The sequence below is a fragment of the Calonectris borealis genome, chromosome 20, assembly GCF_964195595.1.
Source record: "Calonectris borealis chromosome 20, bCalBor7.hap1.2, whole genome shotgun sequence".
NCBI classification, from domain to species: domain Eukaryota; kingdom Metazoa; phylum Chordata; class Aves; order Procellariiformes; family Procellariidae; genus Calonectris; species Calonectris borealis.
Genome location: NC_134331.1, coordinates 9,592,051 through 9,618,759, shown reverse-complemented (window position 1 = coordinate 9,618,759; position 26,709 = coordinate 9,592,051). Strand labels below are relative to the sequence as shown.

At 45.4% G+C, this 26,709-nt stretch overlaps 1 protein-coding gene across 1 annotated transcript in view; it reads right to left on the bottom strand.

Moving 5' to 3' along the window:
* Window positions 1-8,812: 8,812 nt before the first annotated feature.
* Window positions 8,813-26,709, bottom strand: part of DNAH9 (dynein axonemal heavy chain 9) — a 182,891-nt gene continuing 164,994 nt past the window's right edge. Inside the window, exons 52-54 of the mRNA XM_075169769.1 lie at window positions 24,718-24,900; window positions 15,375-15,764; window positions 8,813-9,671 (exon numbers count right to left, since the gene is read on the bottom strand). Coding sequence (XP_075025870.1) covers window positions 9,444-9,671; window positions 15,375-15,764; window positions 24,718-24,900 — 801 coding nt within the window. The 3' untranslated portion in view covers window positions 8,813-9,443. The remainder of the gene's footprint in view (window positions 9,672-15,374; window positions 15,765-24,717; window positions 24,901-26,709) is intronic.

Genomic DNA, 26,709 nt, shown 5'->3' with positions numbered 1-26,709 from the left:
GACCTCCCGTCACTCACAGGCAGCCACCACTTCCATAGTTATTGAATAACTTTCTGAAGAGAGGTAAACCACTCTGTGTTCAGCAAGACACCTCAGATAGCAATTTATTTCTCATCATCTAATCATTTTCCTCCTATCTGCTGCTTCTACCCAATAATAACATTACAGTAATTAACTGAAACGCTTGTTAAGTAGACAGCGCACAGTCAAAGTGTAGGCAATGTCATAACAATCCAGTTCCATAAAAAGCACGCAGCGATGGCAGATGGGAAGTGGGGCAGGATTTCCAAAGATCGTTTTGTTCAGATTTATGCTGTCTCTATTCTGACAAACTGAACAGACACATCTAGCCAACTAATCTTCCAGGCTGCAGCTAACAAAACTCTTATTTCACTTCAACAATTATGCATTCGCCGTGTAATTTTCTAAGGCCCTTTGAACTGTGCCTGTCTCTTATAATCATTTCCCCATTTATGCAGTCCCACATGTACCAGGTGTTTTGATGTCTCTCAAGCATGATTCTGCAGTAAAATCTTTGTTAAGCAGAGCGGATGATGCATCACATGGCTCGTGTTTGTCTTCAGCAGAAATCCTGGGTGCCCCACAGTCGTCCATAACATCCACTGCTTGTCCAGTCTCAGTGGTAAGTCCAAGCACCCTGTCCAGCAGAGCATCATCCACTGCTTTCTGATACCAGCAAGGCTGAGTTATGCAGGCAGCTGGAGTTAGGTACTCTGATATTCAGTGCTGTGGGTGCAGAGGAGAACCTCAACCCACAAAAAGGAACGTGCAACTCTTGTCCACAGTAGATTGATGGGCCAGTGGTTTAATGCAAGTTTGCTAAGGTCCAGATTTGACTATGGGGTTGTGCTCCAGATGCCAACAAGGGTAGGTGCAAAACCCATATGAGTTTAGGACCATTGAGTTAGGAAATTGTAACTCATGGTGGGCAAAAAGAGTGTGGAATCAGCAGCAATAATGGGTTTGGTTCTTTCCAGGGCAGTTGGTGTTTTAAACTCTCAGGTTTTGGCCCATCGCCCTTGCCTGTGCCCTGTGCTGGAAAGGAAGGAGGATGCTTCACTGTTTGTTGCTCTGAGACCCTGCAGCCCCCATCCCTCCCCAGTGCTTGTCCAAGACCAGATCAGGTCTCCTGGCTAAAAAAAAATTCCTGCACTTTCTGCAGCCCTGAACAGCAAGTTGGAAAGATCCTGGAATTTATTCCCATTTTATATTTGGATTGTCCCAAGACCTTTCCAACTTTTTTATGAGACATGGAAGCAAGAGCTTTGCTGTTCCACTGGATGGAGCAGTGTCATGTTGAAAAGTATGCACATGGGAACAGTCAATTACTTGGGTTGTTCTTACCAGAGAGATGTCCCCACATGCATTTCTCTCTCCTGACTGCCTAACAGGCTGGTGGTGAGTCCCAGGCACCTGGAGATCAGCACTCAAATCCTTATTCCAACACAATGCAAAGTCTCAAGACAGATTCTCATGCGAATATCCTAAATACCAGGGTCTCCAGGGCTGTGGGGTATATTTGCTGACCCGGACAAGACTTCTATCATGGACATGAGTCACTTTCCTCTGTGTAGCTTTCATCAAACCTCACACAATACTACAAATATTCTCATATTTCCAAGGCAGCATTTTCAACCATGAGACTAGGGTACCTGAAATAGCCCTTCCCAGAAACTGGAGTTGTTGCAGACACCTATCTGCAGCATACAGCTCCCCCCATCCCAGCTCCTTCTGTACTCTTGGAAACATTGAGCCAAGATACTGAATGCAGGCTTGGGTTTTCGCTCATGGCTTTTAGCACTAATCAAAATGAATGCTGTGTCCTAAAAGTGAACCTTAAAGTTTGCATACAGGTAAGTGGGCTTCAAAACCTTTAGACAATGTATTTATAGCCTCAAACAATCCTTCTGCACTAACAGGCACACTAGTACTCCAACTAGAAGGGCTGCTTATAACTCCATGAACGTCTTCTACAATCTAAAAGCTTTTTAAATGAGGTTCAAAACCATTAACAAGGTAAATATATTTGTAGACTTGTTTGGGCAATTACAGTCTTTTAAAAAACAATGCATGATAACAGACATGAATCTAATAAGCCATTGCTAATTAAATCTATTAATGCCACTTTATAAAACGCATGCAACTAGCTGATACGTTACAGCTAGTTTTGTTCTGTAAATAATTGAGCAGTGACACATGCAGAATTTGCATCACTGGGCATTGCCAGTGCCCGATAATAGTTGCAATAAATTTGCCCCAGTGGAACCAATCTACTGACTACCAACCAGGTTCTCCTTTTATGTGTCTGGTCTACATTTTCCTTTGCTCCGTGAGAAAGAGCTGCAGTAGAATGGAGCTGGTTAACTCCAAAATATGGAACACCATTACAAAGCATTTGTGAAGACTTTACTTTGAATGTGCTCTTCTGCCAATTATAATTTGCAGCAGATACAACACTCCTAGGCTATGGAAAAGCCATTTCTCTGTCCCAGGAGAGTTCATTCAATTTTAGTTGATATTAATTGTTCAATAGCACAGTTTTCCTTCTTTTACTTTCATCGCTTTGGAAAATGTCACCAGTCTGGAGTTAACTAACTCCACAGACCTTTTGAGGAGCCAGGCCCAAAACAGCCCCACAGGGTGCTGTGAAGTGTCAGCAGCTGCAGAGATACACAGAAAGGATGAGAGCTAGTCTGGGCTCCCCTGGGCATCCAGTACCTGGCCTTGCATGTGAAATCATAGGATGCAGGATCTGGCTGAGCTCCTGGGATAGGGCAAAAGGGAAGGACACATAGACTTGACCTTAATTGTAAGAAAGCTCCCCATCTCAGTCTGACCTGGTGACTCCTGTCACCAGGCTCCATGTGCAGCCAGCAAAGAGACCCAGGACACTTTGGCATATCCTGATCTCACCATGAGATCACTAAGATGGGTCAGGTGAGTCACTCACTACTTGAGCCCATTTCTTTCTGCTGGCTATAAAGCATGCCCTGAGACATACTTTAAGTATGTCATCAAATGACGACACTTACCTTTCCAGTGCCTAAAGTCAGGGCACACGAATGTTGTGCTGAGATTCCAGCTGGTGAGCAAGCCCGGTACTCAAGGCGTATAGTCTGCACTGACTTTGCATTCAAAGCTTCCTGCTGATGTAAAAGGGGCAAAGCTGGGACAATACAAACAAAAAGGACTAGGTTTTTATCTTATCTTTCCTTGGCAAAAATTGAGATGTGATTTCCCCAGACATGCATGGTTTCTAGCAGTAACTCCTTTGCAGCTGGAAAATCCCCACTCTGTGCAGCTTTGCAGATGTCTACAGTCTCAGACTTTAGCTGTGCAGGAGACATGAAGGGCATACACTTGGCTTTGCCCTGCAGGATGCGATGGCCAAGTCCAAGCAAAATGCTATTGCACCAGGCTCTGACCTGTTGCAAGTCCTACAAAGACACACAGCTTCCTTCAACGAGAAGAGTGGCGTCACCTCACTCTCTGAAATCACCAGGTCCTGCCATGAGGGGCTGAACACTTACTTCCCAGGAGAAATTGCCAGCCCCCCAGCATAACCACTGGCAAATGACTTCGAGGATGAACTACCCGGGTCCTCAATCCCACCATGGCTGGCTCACTGCATGGTTTCTGCTGGCACTCAGGACTTTGCCAAAGGCCAGAGGGCCTTTTTCCTACATGTTTACAAGGGGCTCACCTTCACTTTTTATGTGGGTGCTCAGGGAGGACACGAACAGCAGCAAACATAGCCTGGCTGGTGGGGAGTGATAAAATGTGAGAGAGATCACCTTGGTCTGAAAGAAAAGTCATTCTGAAAAAATGTGGCCACTTTTTGCATAAGGAACCCTGACTTCTCGCTTTCCCCAGCCTCCAGCTAAATCCCAGGTCCTCCAAGCAGCGATTCCCTAATTGGAGGGTGGTGTGTGAACACTAGAGAACTGATGGCCACAGGGGTCCTCTACCTTCAGGAACAAAACTCTGCTTGCAAGAGGCATTTCTTTGGTTCAGAAACACTTACCTGCTCTTTTAAATCTTTGTGTTTACTCAGTTTGTGGCCAGTGTTGAGTTTTGTGGAGAAGAAAGGGTTGGGGTTGCAGCAGGCTTGGGGAAGTGAGTGTTGAAGCCGGGAAGAAGAAGAGGGGTTAGGACTGAAGGTGCTGTAGGGCAGGAGAGCAGCCTCAGGGCGGGGTCTGGACACTGGTCTCATGAGACTTGTTCCAGTGATGGAAAAGTCACTTCACAGGGTCTCCAGCTTTCCCTAAAAATGAGCAACACATAGGCCCCTGCTGCCAAACTGCCCTGAACTGTCCTACTGCCCTATTGCCCTGCTGCCACAGCTGCACAACACTGCCTGACTACCCCAGCTGCCAGTCCTGCCTGCCCTGCCTGCCCTGTTCCAGATCAACCTCAGTTCTACCTTGGATGTCGTCCAAAGTGTTGCAGCTCCACCAGCCCTGGAGTCTCAGCATTGGGCTGTGCCAGCTTTGGGGACGGGGTTCTTCACTGCTCAGTCCCTTCCACTCAAACAAGGGCAAAGAGTGGGAAGAAAGGTGCACACTGGAAATGCCACATGGGCAGCTATCTCCAAGAGCTCATGAACAGAAGATGTTCACCTTTGACTAATGCATCACTCCTAATGAATAGTCAGGCCAGCTGTATTTAATTGCCTGGTTTAGGCAGATATGGCTGGAAAATCTCACGTCTGTCAGATTTTTTTCTCCCCCTAAAGCATCAAATTACTCACTATTCTTTTGTAACATTTTGCAGCCAACTCTTTCCTGTGATGATTTTCAAAGGATGAAGAATGAGCACCCTGGTGACATTTCTAGTATCTATAAATATCTCCCCACTACCCTGCCTGCCCAACTGGTGAATTATGCAGGAAGATATATGTAATAAAACAATCGGATCCATTTTGTTGTCAACGTCCCATTCTTCTTCAGCTGGCAAGAGAACAGCCCAGGCTGTTGCTCTGGAAAGAGCAAGCAGTGCCTGGTGAAATATTGAACTTATCCTTTCCTGTAGGTACGGGGGCACGTTGGAGGGCAATACTGAGCGGAGAGAGGCCCTAGGAGGCTGGAAAAAGGAAGATGGGTTTTAAAAGAGAACAAGTATGACGTTTAGGACATTCCTCCAGCATGGCAGGAAATCCCACACATGGAGCATTGAGAAGTTTGTGGTAAACGCAGCATTGAAGAAATACCAAAGAAGGACTAATCCAACAGTTATCTAGAGCACAGTGCACTTACCATACATTCTGGTCCCGCTTTTACGTGTTTAATTCAGCAGTGCTCTGTTTATGCAACTAAACCTCCTGCATGGTGAGATACATGGAGAATTTAATGCACCCAACTTTGCAAAGCTGTGGGAAGTGACCAGTTTATATTACATATCTAATTGGCAGGTTTTCATTTAAATTGGCAGGGATTTAATTTAATAGCACAGCTTTCCCTAACTAACAGATCTCTTCTAGGCAGATATTCATTATGTGGGGTAGTCTACAGAATCTGTTACCTCATTTATGGGTTAAGAAGCATTTTAAAACAGGAAGCTTAAAAAAAGCTCTCTCCCTTGCATTAGATATTTGCAGATGTCTTTTGCTAAGCCATAACTAGCTGCTTCTTCATTAATTTTTGGGGGCTGTGCCTTGGAGACACTGCCTGGCAATTAAACAAAGTTCTTACCAGAAAGTTTTCCCACCTTACCTTGGTCCAGAATGTCGTTGTTCTCCAGGACTGCAAAGACAAGGATTTTGCATCTCCTCATTCCTGCAGGAAGACAGCTGCTGTGTTGCTCAGACCAAGAGAGTTACTGTGGATCTCCTGCAAAGCCTGAGGACTGTACCCTTCTGCATTACTCTGGGTAGGAGGACAATACACTGTGGAAAGCCGATACGCTGGACTGGCAGAGAGTTGACCATGTCCCCACCAGTGTGTGCTGAGGCCACCCATAAAGCTGTTCAGTTTGACATGAAGCTGAGAAACCAAACACTACTGACAGAAATGCTGTTGTGGTTTAACCCTGGTAGGCAGCCAAGCACCACACATCCACTTGCTCACTTGCCTCCCATGGGGGAGAGAGTCAGAAGGGTAAAAGTGCTGGAACTCATGGGCTGAGATGACAGTTCAATAGCTAAAGCAAAAGCCGCATGCACAAGCAAAGCAAAAGAAGGACTTCATTGACTACTTCCTGTTGGCAGGCAGATGTTTAGCCATCTCCGGGAAAGCAGGGTTTCATCACATGTAAAGGTTACTTGGGAAGACAAATGACCTAACTCCGGATGTTGCCCCTTTCTCCTTCTTCCTCCAGCTTTTATTGCTGAGCACGACATCATATGGTATGGAATATCCCTTGGGTCAGTTGGGGTTGGCTGTGCCAGCTGTGTTCCCTCCCAACTTCCCGTGCACCCCCAGTGTACTCACTGGCAGGACAGTGTGAGAAGCATAAAAATCCTTGATGTGGTACAAGCAATGTTCTGCAATAATGAAAACATCCTTGTATTATCAACACTGTTTCCATCACAAATCCAAAACACAGCACCATGCAAGCTACTACAAAGAAAATTAACTCTGTTCCAGCCAAAACCAGGACAGCTCCACACATCCATCTTTTCAAGGCTCTAATTACATTCTTAATTGCAGCAAAACCTTCAAGAGTGGCAGGATGCAAGTGAGAGGGGTAAAAGGTGATCAAAATGTGGATCAGCTCTTTGGCAACAAGTTGAATCATCCTTTTCTCCATCTCCCAGCACCGGGCTCTCCCCAGCTCTCAGTTTAATAGAAAGTTGGATGAGTCCTTGCGAGCATCCCCCTTGCCCATAAGCGAGTGGCACACAGGGCTGTGCAAGCTGCCCTGAACACAGAAGAATTTCCCAGCAGGCCAGGAAAGCGTGGTAGTATATGGTATATTGTGACAGAAAAGGAGTGAGTGACTGTGGTGCCTGCTGGAAGTTTCTTGGGGCATGGAATGCAACATACCCATGATTTCAGGCACCACAACACATGAAGTACAGTAGAGCTCCGAGGGGGACATCAGGACTGTTTCTTCCTGAATTTTGGCTTTCTGTTTGTTAGGGGATTTCATACTTACCTGCCTCTTTACGATGCTCTAGCTGAGGAACAAATAGTCTGTTGAAACCTCTAATTTGTAGGTCTCTCTGAAAAGCTTTCTCTGTAGAGCTCTCAAGTGGTGCTGGTGGGCTCCTGTTCATTGAGACATAGCAATGGGCTTGGCCCAGGTTTTGGAGGAACCTTTCACAGGATTCCCGAAATGCTCTTCAGGGTAGGCTTGGTGACATATGGCAGGTCAGAGTGGGCTCAGTACGATACAGCAAGTAATCACCAGATACCCTTTATGGTTTGTACATGAGCCTCTTACCCATATTCCTTCCAAGATTCCCTCCACCATCCCAAGCGCTGCACAAACACCACAGCTGCATTTCAGGCCAACAGAGCATCTTGTACTGCTGCTGCTTTTCCCGGGTGCAAATACATTGCTGGGCAACCCAGAAGATACAGTACATGGGATGCACTGCCCTTGCTAACCCACTACTCTTTCCTGCATATTGGTCTGCAACAACTCTTGTGATGCTGAGCTCCAAACTCAGCTGGGAAGCACAATTTCTAACCTGGAGATAGATCCTTCTCCCATGGTTGCTGTGGCCATACCACAGGCTGATCAAGCCCAGCTCACCTCATTTAAGAAGTCTAGAAGGTAAACATCTTGGTCTGAGCCACTTATTCTATTTCTTCACAGTGAGCACAGGGAAATGAGAGCCAGATCTGGCCTTTCTTTGATAACCAGTGCAGGATGAGGTGAGAGGACCAAGTCCCTCATGGAGTATCAGGGCAGCTCAAGGTGACTCACTCAGATCTGCAGGTCTCTCCAGGCTGCGGACTCCCACCCTATGAACCCCACAGCTGCCTGAAAACAGGATCCTGGAAGTTTCAATGCCACCATGTAGGCAGCGGGAACAGAGTTAGCTGGTGATCCTCCCCTTTCCCCAGTTGATGCTAAACACCTGAGCCCATTCAGAGCCAACTCTGGTGAGTGGTGACCTCTCAAGACAAGGAAGTGTTTGTCGAGGTGCTCATTGACTTTGGGGATTCATCTGAATAACAGGGTTTGTAGTTCCCAAAGGAGGGTCACAGTCCCTGCTGGAGACCTGAGTCTGACCATGAGATCGTAACCTGGCATTGGGTTAGGGTGGGAAAGTTTGGGGGTGCTCATCGGTGCTAATTCCACTGAGACCAAATCCTCTGCACATCTGCCATCTTTCCCTTCCCTCCTAAACAGCCTCCCTGCTTACACACAGGCTGATACCTGCAGTGAGCTCAGAGATGGCAGTGAACCCCCCAGATGAAAAACCCATGACTGCTTGCATGGTGAGGATGCTGTGCACCACATGTGGAAGAGAAACAGCAAATATTAGACAGAGGCAAGGTCCTGTGCTGTGCAATGAAGCCCTGCAGACAGCACGGAGAGCGCGGCACAGCTCCATTTCCCCAGGCAACTTTACTTCTCACATTTCCTAGTTCCCAAGTGCTCAGCTTCTGTAGTGCAGAGCAATGCTCTGTGTGTCTGGATCATTAAGATAATGCACACCCCAGTCATCCCTCTCTGTGCTTTCTGCTCTAGAAACACATCAGTTCTCACTGATTCATTCATAATTATAAGTGCAACTATCCAAATGGCTGCGTTTGTCCCACCTGACCCTGCATGCACTCTGCATACAGTGAGCAAACACATGACACAGGCCTCTAGGCAATTTTTAGAGACTAGTCTAGGAATAGTTATATTTATTAGTAAATTTCTATCATCATGAAATATTCTTCTAAAATAATCCCCGTGCTGTATTTTTACTGTTGATTACATTAAGCACATTGAATATTAACACTATTTTTAATGTTTCTAAAATTTACAGGAATATCAGCAAGAAACAGTTCATATCCGCAACACCTGCTGATCCCCCAACTTTCGACATTACACATATAACAAAGAAACACTCGTGTATAGAAAAGAACCAGGTCTAAAGAATTTCACAGGTCACTGAACTATCTAAGGATATTGGAGAAGGCCATTGACTTTAAAACTACTTTGAATCACAAAAGAGAAATAAACATTAAATTCAGATTTGAGCTTAGCACTCTCTGGGTATGGAAGATCTGGCTGTGGGTTGGGATCTTCCAGTGCTCCAGTGCAGCAGCATGGGACTTACAGGGCATTGATTTACAGCAGCCAAGAATCTGGTCCATGCATCCCTCTGCACCTCCGTCACCTCCTTGCAGGCTCTATTTAGGCTAAGTGCCCGGTACTCAGAGAGATGGCGCGTGGCTTCAATCTCAGGATATTATTTTTTTAATTGTCTGAGAAAGACATCATTAGGGATTTGCAAATGAGGTGCTCTGCTGATGAGCCTAGATCTGTAGCAGCAATGCCACACCTGCAAGCACCCACTTGGAAGGATTTTCTCTAGTTTTAAGGTTAAAAGTCCACACATAAGTTGGCCCTCTTTGGCGTGTTTTGTATACAGGACATAGGTACATACTACGGATATCTTGTTTGTCAGCAGGAATGGCTTTGATGAAAATGACAGGCATGGCCGGGGTTAGTTCCTTGAGCCTGGCATCTGTGATTATCCCAGTCTACAAAGGAAAGAAGACAAAGTCTTAGTTAGATTTCCAGCTGTACCCCAATATGCATGATCCTCTGTAACGTTTATACAAGCCAGACTTATTGGGCAAGTACAAGCATCTTTCCTGAGATCAAGGGGGTGGATGAGTCTATTTGAGGTAAGGAGGGTCTGGATCAAACACCTATCCTGTTTCATCAGAAGCCTCCTTCAAGCATAGCTTATTCCAATGGGCGCGTACAGATGCCTGTTCTCACCAGATGCCCAAACCCACACACACCTGAGCTGGACTTTGCAGGGGAACAATGTTCTTGGCTATGTCCAGCCACATCATCCTCGTGGTGCTCTTAGTCAAGATTTTGCCAGACCAGAACCACCTCGTGGGAAGCGTTGCTTGTGCTAGGACCAATTGTGGACACCTGAACAGGGCTCAGGATGGAGAACAACGCTCACTTGAAAAGAGACTAAAAGGCACCAAGTAAGTCTCCCACCACACCACCAAAATTTGACTATGACCTGGGATACACTTGTCTGTGCAATGAATGCACTCAACATTTTGTGTGGCCCCAAAAGGCACCACAGGCTTGTTTCCATTCTCACAGGTGCTCACACCAACAAGGGCGACTCAGAAGGACTATTCCTGAGGGAATATTATCATTAAATAACAAGTCCACATTATCCTCTTCAAAGCAATGCTCTCGCTCAGCGGGCTGCCCGACCCAGGAGAAGGATGGTATGCTGTCAGGGCATGAAATCAAAGGCTTGTTTCTCTAACTTGGGTCTCTCTGGCAACTTCTGTTTCTCTTTCTGACAATAAAGTGCCCTTCACATCAATAAATTTCCAGGAAAGCCTGCAAAATTGCTTAATGGAAGCTAGAGAGATCAAATGAAAACAAATACAGAAATGGAAATAAGACTTCCCAGTGCTCAAGAAACTGCCTCTCACTGCAGTTTAGCTTCACATATCATTATTATTTCGAATTCTCTTAGATCAGACTTGTGGGATGAGATTAAACCTCTCTAGTAGTTTATTTAGTTCTGCAAATGAGTGAAGAAAAATAATCCTTCTTGCGACACACCTCAGTTTAATTGTATTAATGCCATCTGTTATACTAAGCTGTGATAAATCCAGCTCTGATTTAGTATTTTGTATTTGCAATGTGCTAAACAAACATTTAATAGTTCTTATAATACTTTGCAAAGAAGCTATTTATCAAGCATTATTACACACTCTTTTTAAATCCACATCTTTCATTTCTGGGGCTGGATTTTGATCAGATCTCTTTTTTTACTGCTGACAATTCTTCAAATTCTTCAAATTTCCAAGATATATTCTACCTATTTCTGGGTTAACAAGAGTTGAAATCTTCCTGAGATATCTCTGTGGAACATATAATTGTGTTATGTCTGTGCTGATTTGCATTTGCATTTTTTATCGCTCTCATCATCAGAAATTAATTCTACTCTGAAAGCAATTTTCCCTAAGTACTGGCACAGCACACCTGGTAAAAAGCCACTGTTCTGTGCTCTGAGAGCTCAGGTCTCAGATCCTAAAGAAGTCTTCACTTCTGCTTGTCCTGGCTTCTCAACAGGCAATCTGAAGAGTGGACATATTACACTGCCACTTACTGATGGGTCCAAAGACATAAAACAGCTGTCACAAGCCAGGGATGCTAATAGATGGGCCCAAATACACATGCAGAAGCCAAGATCCCCTCCCACACGACCGCATTTTGAGGTGTTACTAGCACAGACCCACCTGCACCACAGCTAATTTAGGGTCAGTTGGCTTAAAGACCTTCAGCACGCCTTGGTTATCTTTCATATAGAGTTGCCTCTGTTTGCAGGGAAGGGGTGCTGGTGATCTGACCAGCAGTGTAGCCAGCAGGGAACATGACTCCAAGGTGGTCCAGAGATTGCTGGGGTTAGTGGCTTCAGTTGGACATGGGGAATGAGAAAAAGAGCACGCAGTGAAGAAGACCTAATGATGTGCTGTCCAGTAAAGCCAAATAAGAGAGGAATTCTTATCACTGGGTAGTTTAAGAGTTGAGATACAGATGGAAAAGGGTTTGCCAAGTTATTAATTTTTCAAAACAACCTTAAATAAAAGACTGGCTATTCACAGCACAATTTGCAAGTGTCCCCTCCATGGCTGCATTGTAAGTTTATCATTGGAGACCTCAGCTTGACCCACATCCTACTCTCACTCTCATAGCTCACAAATACATGGGCATTACTGACAGTTGACATCTGGAGGAAAAGGCTTCAAATGACGTCCCAGCTCACCCCTCCGGGAAAAATTTCCATCTTTGATGCATGAGATTTGATATACCTTGTACCTCTGCAGAAAAATGTAGCAAGCTGTGATGTTTGGGCCTGTAGCACCAGAACTGGGCTGTGCCAGGGCTGGATTGCACACTGATGTTTTCATCTGCATCCGCTGCTGGGAGCATCTCAAATAAAAATGAGTGGTGTGCAACTGTTCCCAAAGATATTGAGCTATTTGAACGGTCAAATAAATGTGACTCTTCCTTGCTACACAGATCTGTCCTTCTAAGCCTCTCTACTGGTGCTTTACATAGGAGTAGCTTTAAAAAGTGCACAGAAACCATAGCTGGTGTGGCTTGAAGGAGGCAAAATATCCTCGGTGTGAAGCAACTGCTCAGCACGCTGTGCACTGACTGTGCACCTCTTCCAAGGACAAGGTGGTGTGCTGTCTACACCTGGCAAAGCTTCGTCTGGCACATGTGATGCAAAACCCACCTCTCCCCTTGTCCTATCATGCTCCAGTACCCTTGGTGAGCAGCAGGGCACATACTTGGCATCAAACTCTCCATTGCTGGGAGCCAGAAAGCCAGGGATCCGTCAACTGTCTCCCATGGCTTGAGATAAAATGTCTCATAGTGTCACCTGTCAAACTATCTCTCACTGAGTCCCACTGACTTTAACAGTGCTACAGCAACAGGTCATTTGGACCCAAAATAACCTGCTTCGTTGCATTTCATCTAATAGCTGCCTGATGTTTTGTAATGAATGTTTTATAAATTTAAGACACCCAAGGGCAAACATAAATGTTTAAATAAATAGAAAAATAGAAAAATAGCAGAGCACAGAGGGACTTTTTCCTTTTTTGAAGGCGCACCATCTAAATGTGAAATATTCTTTTAAAAGAGGAGGTGTTCCCCAGAGGAATTCTTCTAAACATGATCTGCCATTCTTATCAGAGGATTAATGTGGAAGGAGTATACAACCCAAAAGAACTGTGCACGTGTTTTAAAAATGCTGCATCCGTTAATATATACTGGTGCTCACTGGATTACAGCTAAAATGAATAGTTCCACTAGGTGGAAATGATATTTCAGTGTGAGCAGCAACATGTGAAAATATTCTTTTCCTTTCTAAAATAAATTGAAGCATGATACCCAGAGATTATGAATGGTTCTATAAATGTAATTGTTCAGTATCTTTCAATCACAAGGAAAATGTAACCAGAAAAACACATTTACTAAAGTCTGGATGGTCTCTGAAGACAAACCTCATTGCTGAATTCAATCACCCGTACAAGTTCTTGGAGGGAGGCAGAGGGGAGAAGCCATGTGTTTCCCAAAAGATTTCTGGCTTTGCACCACCAAAACTTCTCACTCTTCACTTCCATTACCACTTGGGGATGGATAAAACCTAGGTAGAACTCAGCCATTTTGACCGTTGTATTTTCTAGTAATGGTGGTAATGATGGTAAAGGAAAACATAACAGCAGTCACTGGAATCTGTTTTTAATGGAGTATTCTCCATGCAAGACTAGGAATTTTTTTAAACTTTCTCTGTGCTGTTGTATCCAGCTGATTTATATCAGCTTGAAATGGCAGTTTTTGAGGGTAACTGAAATCCAGTGCTCCCTGTAGTAAGGGGTTGTGATCTCCAAGAGCTGCAACGGGTTTTGTATGGCAGCCACACCAAAGGCTTAGACAAGGGAATAGGCAGGGAATTGTAGGACCAGGGCTTGAGAAATGGACTGGGCTGGTCTCTGTTGTCCTGCTGTGACTTCTGCTATTAGCAGAGCCAAAACCAGTGAGGCAGGAGATCTGACTTTATACCCACGTGAGATCTTTACTGTAACCTTCTGACAGAACCTTTGCCAATGTTCCTGACTGCCTGTGGCTTTCCAGACCCAATGTGCATTTCAATTCATTTCCAGAGAGAAAATGGAGCCTTGACCTTCCCAAGGATTTGTGATAAAATCCACTGGATGCCATCAGTCAGTGAGTTCAAAGCTTTGCCTAATTTCCTATCCTTCAGGGAAAACTATTTCAGAAAGGGAGCAGAAAAATAAGTGAAGAGTATTAGATCTGAATTGCAAGGTCAGGCTGGGATATGGTATATAACAGGCATGGCCTCTCTCCTCAGTATCCTACCACCAAACCCCACAACAGAAAAAGGAATATCTTCAAGGTTAAGACCCTAAAGAGCTGCCTCTGAAATAAAAGTCTCTTCCTGCAAGGGGGTAAACTTGACACAGATAAGTAAGTTCTGGATGACCCACTTTGATCAACCTTCACTCTCACAGATCACTGGCAGCAGAAGCATCGCACTGGCTGCCCAGAGTAAGAGCTGCATGAATCACTGTCATTTAGTTCTCATACACAGCACAAGTTGGGAGTCATGGTACCATAGGCCAGGCAACTCGGAGGACCAAGCCCAGTGAGGATTTGTCAGCCCAATGTCTCTCGCGCTGCAGACTGCACTCCTAACAGCTGATCCCTGTCAGAAGGAATGACAGGGACCATTGTACTCCTCTGGGATGCTGCTCTGAGAGGTGCACTGCAAGAGGAGCGCTGGCAGCTGTAGAGGCAGGACATAGCAAGTGTGCATGTTTCCCTTCAGCTGCCTGGTTGGAGGGTATGGTTCTCACCTTGGCTGCCCTGAGGCTGGCTGTGCTACCACTGAAAGGTATTGAGCCACATCAAGAAGGGGAAAGAAGAAGAGCAAGGGCCACCCACACTGCCTGTTTGTCCAGGATCAGCTTACGCCCCCCCATGCTGAGTCATCAGCCTGAGTCTGAGTTGACCATACAGGTTTATTTGCCACCCTAAAGGATTGGCTAAAGGTTGTGAATAATTTCTGGCCACAAGATCTGTCTATGCAAATGACATCCTGCAGCACCCAACAGTGGAAGGACAGTGGTCTGGATTTGCCACATCCCACCCATTCAGCTCTAGGGACATGTAGGAAATCAGAGTCCTCTCCTCTCTCCTTACTGCTGCTAAACAGGTGACAGACTAATGACAATGCAAAAATCTGCCATGTCACCTTTAGAGGCAGCAGCGAAATCACAACCATGTGAAGGTGCAGGGACAATACAGCCCTGAGGGGAACCCCATGTTTTATACCTGTAGTAACACCATGAGTACTGACAACAGTTAAGTCAATGTACACTGAGGTTGAGATTCACCTTGTAAAAACTAGATGTATCAGTCCAAGTTGGCCATGAAACAGACAACTCCAAGGGGTGATTCATCTGACCACCTTGGATACCCACTCTAGGCTGCAGAGAAGACGCCCATCTTTCACATCTTTCCCATTCCTGAAGAGGGAGCTCAAATGACTATTTCAGATGGGCGCCTGTCTGGGCTGAGAAGTTCCCCAGAGTACAGTACCAAGCAATAAGGGCATAATATCCATGGCTTCTCTCCCAACACAAGAGCCTTGGTGAACTCACCTGTGCATCCCAGCGCGCACCCTCCATGAACAAACCGTGGACATATGCCCCTTCCCGAGGAGGGCTGGCAAAATCTTCTCTATTCTTTTTTGTCACATCGCACTGCAAGGTCATCTTGTCCAAAGGCCACTCGTTCTTTCGGGCTGTGGACTGCATGATGGCTGTCAGGAAAGACTGGGGATTGAAGAACCCAGCAAGCCACACTGCGGAGGGTAAGGAAAAGTCTCCTGTCCAGGCCTCCAGCTCCTTGATGCGAGTGAGGAGGTCAGCAAACCATGTGCCCAGGCTGGCTGTGGAAGGGTAAGCCCTCTTTATCCAGGACTCAGGCACCGTGTCCAAGAAGAGGGCATTCTGCAAGTTCTCCATGTCACTTGTCATGGTCAGTTCTCCCTGAGTGAGAAAGGGTATAATTAGCACTGACAACTGTTTAACCTGAACAAAGCCTGCTTGAAAGCAGAGGCTGAGCTAGAAAGTGTGGAAGAGCATGACACCCTGCACAGTCACAAATGTTCACATACTGTGGATTTCTTCATGAGTTTTGGGTTCTCATAAACACCTTCTATTGCATATTCCTGTATCCTCGTCTTCCCTACTGTAAAAATACTACTTGGAGGAAAAGATGTGTAACAGAGTGACAGCTAGCATGGGTGTCCCTCAGCTGTCCCAGTGTTGTTTGTTTTCTCTCATTGACTGAAGATCTTCATAGGGCAGATTTGCAGAGGTGCAAAGCTGTTCTCACTCACGCTGCCAGGACAGGATACTGTAGTCTCTGACAATCTACTCCAAAACTGTCCAAATGTTTTTTACATCAAGTCCTATCCCCCCTTCTCTCCTCCACTTCCCCTCACTCCCCTCCTCCTTTATTACTTTGCAGTGCAAGTCTTTCTTTTTGACTTCACATGTTGTCTGCAAATGTAATCACAGTTTCTTTCACAGCAGGGAAACATACAACAAATTAAGATATGATTCAGCCAAGTGAGATATAGAGAGAGGTTTGGCTTTTTCTGTATCCAGCAATTAATTATTTTTAAAGCTTTTAGAAACCTGTATCAGTTTTACCCAGGCAGGAGAAGAGCTGGAATATCACTGCATGGCCAAAAAGGGCTTCTGCACAGTAATAACAGCATCCCTCTTGAACTTCTGGTACTCTGCAGAGGGTCCCCAGTCTCTGCTAGTCTAAAATTAAGAAAATTCCTGCTGTATCCAGCTGAAATTATATTAAATCTAAGCAAGAGATGCCTGGATGGTACCAATGCTGAAAGAATAGCTAAGAGAAGCAGCAGTTTGTGCAGCAGGTTGCGCAGAGGTGCACACAGACAGAGCTCAAACTCTGCCATAGACAGCATACACTTGCTTAGCAATGGTGGTGACACGGGTCATTGTCCCCAGCACTGCCTGGAGCAACTGTCCCTGGCACAACAGAGGCCTTAGCTTGGATGAGGCTCCTGACGGAGGCTGCAGATCATCATGACTGGGACTGCAGGCAGTGCCTGGAGCCTCTCACTGAGCCTGGGGCTAGGAGACTGTCTTCTTGCCTATAGGAGATGTGTGTGGTGGAGGACCCGTGTCATCAAGTAAAAGATGTGCAGGAGGAGGCCAGCAAACTGTTTAGCATCAGAGATGATGAGAAAGAGACCAGCTGGATCTTCTCTGAGACCCTGCAGATAAAAGAGGAGCCTCAACTCCTAACAGTATCGAAGGAAGGCAGGTAGAGTCTGTGCCTGTCTGTTTGCGAAAGGGTGACTCCCATGATGGCGAAGGCTGGAAGCTTGTGACTACCAGCAACAGGAGCAAGGCTTCTGTTCCCCCTGCAGATCTGCAGCTACAGAATGGGTTCAGTGGCCAGTTAGGATACGAGGGGTTGGGAACTCTGTCCATCAAACATCCATGCCGATGGAGCCTGAGCATGCAGCAGCACAGGAGAGATCAGTGAGTGATGGTAGTAAGTGAGTCCCTACTGCAGAGGACAGAGGCTCCCATCTGCCAACCTGTCTTGCTCTCTGGGGACATTTACTGCATGCTGGGAGCATGGATCCAGAACACTATGGAAAGACTGTTGAGGTTTGTCCAGCTTTCACACTATTACCCCCTTACACTCCTGCATAGGGCCACCAATGATACCCAAAGTTGGGTGTGCTGCCATTCAGAGGGACATGGACAAGCTGGAACATTGAGCTGAGAGGAACCTCGTGAAGTTCAACAGAGGGAAATGCCGAGTCTTGCACCTGAGGAGGAATAATCTCATGCACCAATACAGGCTGGGGACCAACTGTCTGGAAAGCAGCTGCAGGAAAGGACCTGGGAGTCCTGATGGACCACAAGCTGAACATGAGTCAGCAATGTGCCCCTGCAGCAAAGAAGGCCACCAGCATCCTGGGCTGCATTAGGAGGAGCATTGCCAGCAGGTTAATGGCAGCACTCTGCTCAGCACTGGTGAGGCCACATCTGGCATGCTGGGTCCAGCCTCAAGAAGAGATGGCTCAGGGAGGATCTTTTCAATATCTATAAATATCTGATGGGAGGGAGTAAAGAAGATGGAGCCAGACTTTTCTCAGTGGTGTCCAGTGACAGGACAAGAGGCAATGAGAACAACTTAAAATACAGGACATTCCATTGTACACAAGTACAAACTTTTTTTACTGGGAGGGTGATTGAACACTGGAACAGGTTACCCAGAGAGCTTGTGGAGTCTCCATCCTTGGAAATTTTCAAAACCCAGCACGGCATGGTCCTGGGTAACCTGCTCTACCTGACCCTGATTTGAGCACAAGATTGGACTAGACAATCTCAAGAACAACTAATCTGTGATTCTGTGACACTCAAGCCAAGCAGTCTGCAAAGACAAGAACTTGCAACTGCAGGCTCAGCTTCTACAGGTACGTAATGCCCTTCACGATTCAAATCTTTGCATGCCCCGTGCTGAGCTAGAGGGGTACAAAACACCACAGCAGTTTGGAAACTTACAGTTAATGTTGATCACTGGTTTCCTTTATAAATACTTATATTTGTCCCCCTTATCATTTTGCCAAAATTTATCTGACTTACAATTTCTCTTTGCCTCAGGCTGAGTGTTTTTGGAAAGATTAACTGAAATCAGTTGAGCTATTGCTGAGAACGAGGGCGAGGGAATTGGGTCAGTCTATTCACATTAAACAATTCCAACTGTTCTTTCACAGGACTTCATGCCTCCAGCCATGAGGTCAGCAGAGGTGCCCTTTACTGGGGCCACAAAAATCTATGAAGCTTTAGCAAAAGTTGAAATCCGCTTAAAGCAACCCCAACACATGTTTAGCAATGCTTGTCTGAGTCCAGCAGTTAAAAATCTTTGCAGTTCATTCCTATACTGACCATGCCCCACAGAGCTCTGATCTGCAGATCACACTGACAGGCTACAGTAGGACAAGATCACAGCTAGACACCCAACCAGACCATCGGAGAGCAGTAACGAGTGTCTTTGTGGATGGCCCATGCTGCATCTGGCACTAACAAGTGGAAACAGGCTCAGTGCTGAATGATCAAGACTTAGGGCAAACAAGCATGCCAGCGCTCTTAGGTTATCAAGCATTTTCTCAAAGGAAATACATTGCAAAGAGACCAGAGACTCCCGAGCTTGGAATGCAACTTGTCATCAGAATAGGAATCCTCTGAGCTAACCACGCTGTTGCAAATGCAACACTCAGAGCTGCTGGATGACAGCTAAAACAAAGGGCTTGAATGCACATCTACCCCACACACTGTGTTTTATCAAAGGGAGGAAGGGTATCAGCTGAATTCAGGCACTGGAAATGTCCACTCTAGCACTTCTGGATTTTTAGCAACATTTATCTTCCCCCCCTTATTTTTTTTTCCCCTGTGAAAGTTTCTAAACATCCACAATAAAATTTGTTTTGTCTAGCAATAAGCAAGGGCAGTACTTCAAGGGGATATGTCTCCCTAGCACCACCAATTCAAACCAGAACTGAGAGCACTTTTGTAGTGCCCCCATGCCTGGAAGCCACTGCAGCCCTGGGATCCCCATTTAGAGTTGCCCCCCAGAGATCTGTGGTTTCCCATGCAGAAATCCCCTCCCTGGGAAATGTTCATCTCTCAACAGGATGGACCGGTACAAGGCATTATTAAACCTCTGCTCCAAAGATGACATGTTAAAAGTAGTAAGCTTTTGAAACCATATGAACCTGCTGGGTTTCCCAATGGAGAACAGATTTCTGATGGACAGAGAAAATCATGTGTACAAAGGTTTTAAGATGTTTTTTGTTTTAACACTCTTGAAGCTAAAAGCGACAAATAGGGTTAAATGAAAAGGTGAAAGCAGGACTATTTGCAATTAGACCTAAAACATGAGGAACAATTGTAACCACCTTTCAAAGTACACATCACCTTCTGTCATTTCATGTGAGCAGGGACCAGGTAAGTCTCTACCAGTAAATCATCTCATTATTTCTATTCAATGATTTTACATTTGCAGGGAATCTCAAAATGATGGGTTATCTGGTAAGAGGCCTTTAAAGTCCTGGGTAATTCCAAGCACAAGAGTCAAACAATTTAAGTTTTCTCATTTTGGTATTTGCCATGAAGCGACAAAGAAATACAAAGGCAGCGCATGCCCTGTGCGTTTGTCTTAGGCACCTGAGCCGTTTCACTTTATCTCTAACTCACTTTAAGACAATTTACTGACCCACAATTAAAACTTACACAACAGAAAATCATGGCCATGTCTAATCAGAGGGTCCGGTAATGAGCTTCACAAGGCTGTCAAAATTATTTGACCCCATCAGGGGGGAGTTGCTATGGCTTTGTTATTTAATAACTTCTGTTGGCACACAAACTCTGAAGTATCATTGTGGTTCCTTCTTCATTCATATCACATGGGTCATCATCTCCCATCCCAGAAGAACTGAACTTAGACCCTGAGAGGACCTATTCTATAGGCTGGTCTCTGACTAAAACCATGGTAAGACCATGCAGGAAGAAAAAAAAGTCTAAGGGGCAAAGTACTGCATTGGTCACAGCAGGGCCCTGAGAACCACAGGGCCTTCTAATAGTGACAGTCAGAAGTATTTTGCACTTCTGGAAAGGTTTTAAAGCAGGTAAAAATATTGCAAAATGTGTGCAAGCGGTCAAATTGATTTAAAGACATAACCCTCATGATCATATATCCTGCCTAGTTTTATTTTCAGGAAACAAATGAATTAGCAAATGTAATTCTCAGGAAGACTTAAGAAAAGCAATTTTTAAAACGTGCACACTCAAGCATACTTGTTGGAATCTCCTGTGAGGGTTCAAAGCATCTATAGCAGCTATCTCTCATAGTTGTCCAAACACAATTATGCATAAATTTGCATTTGAGATGCTGAATACTAAAATGCATCCGGAATGATTCAAGTTACCTTTTTTTTTTTTCTCCCAAAATACTGGGAGTAATTTTCATTAAAGACACCCTTGAAGGAAATCCTAATCAGCCTGTAGACATTCCCTCAAGATGAGCAGACTATTGTCAGAAATTGCTTTCTCAGTTAAGGTTATTTTCACTTGATACAGTGAAATACCCAGCTAGCCTTACAAAATTTGGTCTTACTTTATCTTTTTATAATATTTATTATCCTCATATTGGAGGCTTATCCTTCCCTGAAGTTGCAAAATAGAAAATCTGCTTGCAAAAATTACACTGGGTACAACATTAACATGCAAGTGTTTCTGCCCAGCCTCTGGTCTCACTGAAGTCATCCGGAACAAAGGGCTTTGAAATGCAACATGCCAGTTATTTTTGATGGCTACCAGTCTATTTCAATTTCTCTTCCTCTTAATGGGATGTCTCCTATTTTTGGACCAAACAATCACTTTCTGCTACACAAACACAATGAATTATTCAAAAATTCAAATGAAGCATGACATTTCTAAATCGTCTTCTTTTACCAGATAGTCAGTTAAAAACAATAAGACTTGCTTCCTCTGTGTTTTATTTATTCTCTTCTGAGATCTGTGGTTCCTGTTATGTAAACTCTCCTCCTCTGAGTGCTGTCAGTAAAGATCCCCAACCTCAGAGATTAACGTGCATTAACAGCCCTCATAGGAGCTGCCCTCAAAAGGAACAATTAAAAAATGATTTCTCTACCAAACTGAGTATGAGACCCAGCTGTCAAGTCAGACCAGCAGCACTGCCGACAGAAAGAGCCAACAGCAGGGCCAGTCATCCCCTGGCCATTATGTGTACACAAGGCATGGGAAGGGCCCGTTGGGGGATGCTGGGCAGCGGTGTGGGTCGTGCACGATGTCTAACTCAGCTCTGCAGGGACCCACATGCAGCCTTTGCTTGCAGGCACAGAATTGCCCACTGGTGGTATCTCAGACCCTTCAAATTTGTCTCTTGAGCATATACAAGATGAAGAAATGCTAACACAAATAGATACTGCTACTCATCTGCTCTTCAGTAGTCCTTACGTCCTGGCCCTGAGGTGTCTCTGAATCACACCGTAGGTACTGAGGCTGTTGGGACCAATGTATGTAGTCATTAGAGGTGCCTTTTCTGCAGATACCATCTCACTTCCGTGCCATGATTTATGGCAGGATTTTGGGGAGAAATTTTCACCCTCTATTATTGCCTGATTTCTGTGGTTTATTTTGTCTGTGGTTTATTTAAGCCCATGCATCCACTCCTTCCCCCTACCAATATTAAACAGTTTATTCTTCTCCACATTAAATCTAATTGCTACACATTGTCCCAGTTACAATTATATCTCGTTTGGTGCTCCAGGATTGAAACATTAAATCACTTCTGTTTACCTGTCTCAGGAAACAGAATTTTCAATTCCACTGCCTTATGTTAGAAAATAAAGGAAATCCGTTTATAATAATTGACTACATAAATATCAGCCTGTTTTAAAATGGACTGTACATACTGGGCCACCACGAACTGTATATGATATGTTTCTCTCTTTAATCAAGACAATAAGCATCAGCAGCGAATGCAATGCAAAATGTCTGAGCTAGTATGGACCCAAACTGCTGGGTTCACAGTGTACAGCACAACGCAGCTGGGATTTACAAGCAGCTTAGTCCTATCCCCGCAGAGCTGCAGCTACCTAAAATCCCAGAGCCAACCCTAGCACCTCTGCGTGCACACTGCAGATATGTCCTTTGAAGACCTCTCTTCAAAGTTGCCCTCAGGAGAGGGTTGGGAATGACCTCAGGAGAGGTCATTCAGTCTCAAGACAGGTCCTCCTTGCTCACCTGTCAGCTCTTTCTACTAATGGGTTCATACCAAGTAGCTGCAGTTCCTTCAAATGCGATGGTTCCCATGCTATACCAAGTTATTTTTGCAAGCTAAGCATTTTGGCAAAATGGGATGACAACCTGTTATTCAGGAAATGATGGAACAGGGAATGCCCAGCAACTGAATGCCCATTCCTCTGCTACACTTAGGCCTTTCCAAGGGATGTACAGCACTTGGCTATGGTGAAGAGTCTTTTGGGATGACAAGGTGAAGGGGAGGTGTTGCTACAGGGCAGCAGGGCTGGCTAGGCAGGTCTTCACTCACTTGCAGTACAGTCTGATCTATGCTGGTTTATCCCCTAAATCAGTAGCCTTTTATATTTTGTTCCACCAACCTCCCAATCCTGGGAGGGGATTCAGCAGATGACTTCCCCTACCAGCGGATGCAGCCTCAAAGCACAACCGTCTTGCACACCCTGTTGAAAACAGCAATTTACATCTTACCTGGTGTGTCCTGCCAACCCCAGAGCTCCTCGCTGTTCTCATAGAATAGAATCATAAAGGTTGGAAAAGACCTCTAAGATCATCGTGTCCAACCGTCAACCCAACACCACCATGCCCACTACACCATGTCCCTAAGGGCCTCATCTACACGTCTTTTAAATACTTCCAGGGATGGTGACTCCACCACTTCCCTGGGCAGCCTGTTCCAAGGCCTGACCACTCTTTCAGTAAAGAAATTTCTCCTAATGTCCAATCTAAACCTCCCTTGGTGCAACTTGAGACCATTTCCTCTCATCCTATCGCTGTTACTTGGGAGAAGAGACCAACCCCCACCTCGCCACAACCTCCTTTCAGGTAGTTGTAGAGCGCGATGAGGTCTCCCCTCAGCCTCCTCTTCTCCAGACTAAACAACCCCAGTTCCCTCAGCCGCTCCTCATCAGACTTGTGCTCCAGGCCCTTCACCAGCTTCGTTGCCCTTCTCTGGACACGCTCCAGCACCTCAATGTCCTTCTTGTAGTGAGGGGCCCAGAACTGAACACAGTATTCGAGGTGCGGCCTCACCAGTGTCGAGTACAGGGGCACAATCACTTCCCTACTCCTGCTGGCCACACTATTTCTGATACAGGCCAGGATGCCGTTGGCCTTCTTGGCCACCTGGGCACACTGCCTGCTCATGTTCAGCCGGCTGTCAATCAGCACCCCCAGGTCCTTTTCCTCCGGGCAGCTTTCCAGCCACTCTTCCCCAAGCCTGTAGCGTTGCATGGGGTTGTTGTGGCCACTTGTGGCACTTGGCCTTGTTGAACCTCGTACAGTTGGCCTCGGCCCATCGATCCAGCCTGTCCAGGTCCCTCTGCAGAGCCTTCCTACCCTCCAGCAGATCAACACTCCCGTCCAACTTGGTGTCATCTGCAAACTGACTGAGGGAGCACTCGATCCCCTCATCCAGATCATAAGCAATAGCCAAAGCCACCACCTAGAGGGACAGACATCACATTCCTGGAGCAGAGTCTAGTTTCTTACCAGGATGGAGAAGCAACTGTGGGTGGAGCAATCATGGACAGTATTTCCATAGGAAAGGTCTGCTCCTGACCCTCCTCCATTAGCAAATGACTCATCCCCAGCAAGAGGAGTTGTATCTCTTCCAAAACTCTTGAGTTTTTAGGCTTTTTCTCTTATAGCTCTGGACATTTTGCATCCTTACACATGGCCAACCTTTCCTTTGATTTCAGCTCAGCTTGTGCCTTTAATGACACTTTGTTACAAGTTCCCCCCAGTAACTGGGCATTTTGTGAAAAGGTGTGATTTTTTGGCTTACCTTTAAATAGGCCATGTCTCAATTTCTGAGTGACCTATTGTTGCTGTGCTACTATATGGGGTGGACAGCAGTGCTTGGTCTCTGTTCCCAAAAGCAGTCATTGCTATGTGTATCTTTAACCTCTCCCAGTGCCTGCCCTCAGGGCCTGCAGACAATGTGCCATTTGAAATCCATCTGTGAACCCTTCCCCATGGAGTTAAGTTGGTTTTGCAACCAGCAGTGCTGAAAACAGTGTGACCCCTTTTATTCCCTGAGCACCTCTTCCATTTATCAAGATTTTACAACGCTGCAGTCACAAGCATCCAGAGCTCCTACCTTCAGCCCCAGATCCAGTTCCTTGAGAGAGCGCTTTATTTCACTGGTGAGGATGTTCATGCGCTCACATTCCTGGAAGGCAACCACAATGTATGGCGTCCTCTCCTCCACCTTTGCCATCAGTTCTGCAATGTTAAATTCATCTATCAATTTCTCTAACATCTCTTCCAGTAGAGCTTTCACCTGTCAAAGGGAAAAGAGAGAGGGATGTTAGTGAATGACCCACTGGGTTTCCTCAGCTGACAGCTGCCTGAATACAGGATGAAAACTCCATCTGCCAGTTAGTGTCTCCGAAAACAATCAGTGTCAGCTGCACTGGGTATAGCACCTTTCAAAGAGCTTGCCCCATCCTATTAAAATTCAAATGCTTACAAAAGTTAATGTCAGATGAGAAGCTTTCAAAATGATGGTTTAAAAATGTCATCGTGACATGTAGCAGACTCCTTTCTTCTTCGGTCTTAAGTCTGTATTCTTACTTCTCCTAAGGTCAGATTCAACGCAAGAAGATGGATGGGGCTATAGCCTTGGCTGAGCCTCAGGACAACTGAGCTTATGAGCTGTTTTTCTGTGGTATATTGATAGAGAGAGGTGACCATATAAAATTGAATTTTAAGCTGAATTTGACATTCTGAACTAATAGAGCCGTGGAAGAAAAGCATAATGAAACAAAATTATTTTCTGGTCAACATTACAGCTTGATTTGGAAACAGTGCTTTATAACCCTAAATACTAAATATTTATATATCTCTAAGTACTAAACAGTTTCTAATGTCTAAAAAATAAATAAAACAGACAAAAACTTTTCTGACTGACAATGAGGCATGAAGACCCTAATCTTCATTGGATCAGCTGTATCTCTTAGGTTTACGTGGATCATTAGGCAACTTGGTATGGAAGTCTCTTGCTTTACTTTTGTGCTGGAACCTGAGCAGAACTTCTGCTTCTTGGGGATTTTTCAGGAACACACAACACACAGTCACAATTCTGCGATGTGATGTGCAAAACATGGCGTGCGGGTGCCAGTGACAGCTGCCAGCCAGTGACAGAGGCAGTGCAGGGTAATTTTATTGCCATGCCCACCAACATTCATATTTTGGACTCTGTGCTCCAATTTCCTCCCATTGCTGCTCTTCCAAACCCTCCACATTCGCGTCAGACGTTACGAAGAGGTGACGATGTGTAGGCTGTTATTGCAACCAGCTAGGTGGCTAAAGTTAAAGCTCAGCTGGAAAAGCTCTTCAGCTGCACCTCAGGTGCAGTATAGAAATATCCTCTAATTTGAAATTCCCCTGCAAATCCCTTTGGCTCTGATTTTTTTCACAATTACAGCTCATTTTCTGTAATGTGGCTTCAGAAACCTGTGGGAGTAACTGGACGTGTCAGAGCCTCAGGAAAATGACAGGCTTGCAGTTTCCCTGTAAACTCCCTAAAACCACCTCAGCCAAACCAGGGGCTGGAAATCCTCAAACAGAGGAGCCAAGAGACAACTCTTAACTCATTCTCATTCAAGGACCAAGTGAAAAGCATACAGCCAGTGCCAGTTATAGGTCAGATAATGAGAGAGATCACCTCCTGAAGAAAATTAGCTGTGGGAGCATCCCCCCAGGCACAACACAGTGCAGTGGGATGTCCTGGTTCCGGCTGGGACAGGGTTAACTTTCTTCCCAGTAGCTTGGGGGGGTGCTGTGTTTTGGGTTTGGTGTGAAAGGAGCGTTGATGGCCCATTGATGCTTTGGCAGTTGCTGGGTGATGCTTGCACCGGGGAGGGGGAGCACAGCCGGGGTGGTGGACCCACCTGGCCAATGGGGTATTCAATAACATGTGACATCATGCTCAGTATAAAAACCAGGGGTGTGGGGGGGTCGCCCCCCGTTCCTGACACGGGGTCGGTGGTCGGTGAGCAGTTGCATTGTGCATTGCCTGCTTTGTATATTCTGCTATTGTTGTTCTCATTGTTATTCTTACTGTTCTACTTCGTTTTATTTCAATTAT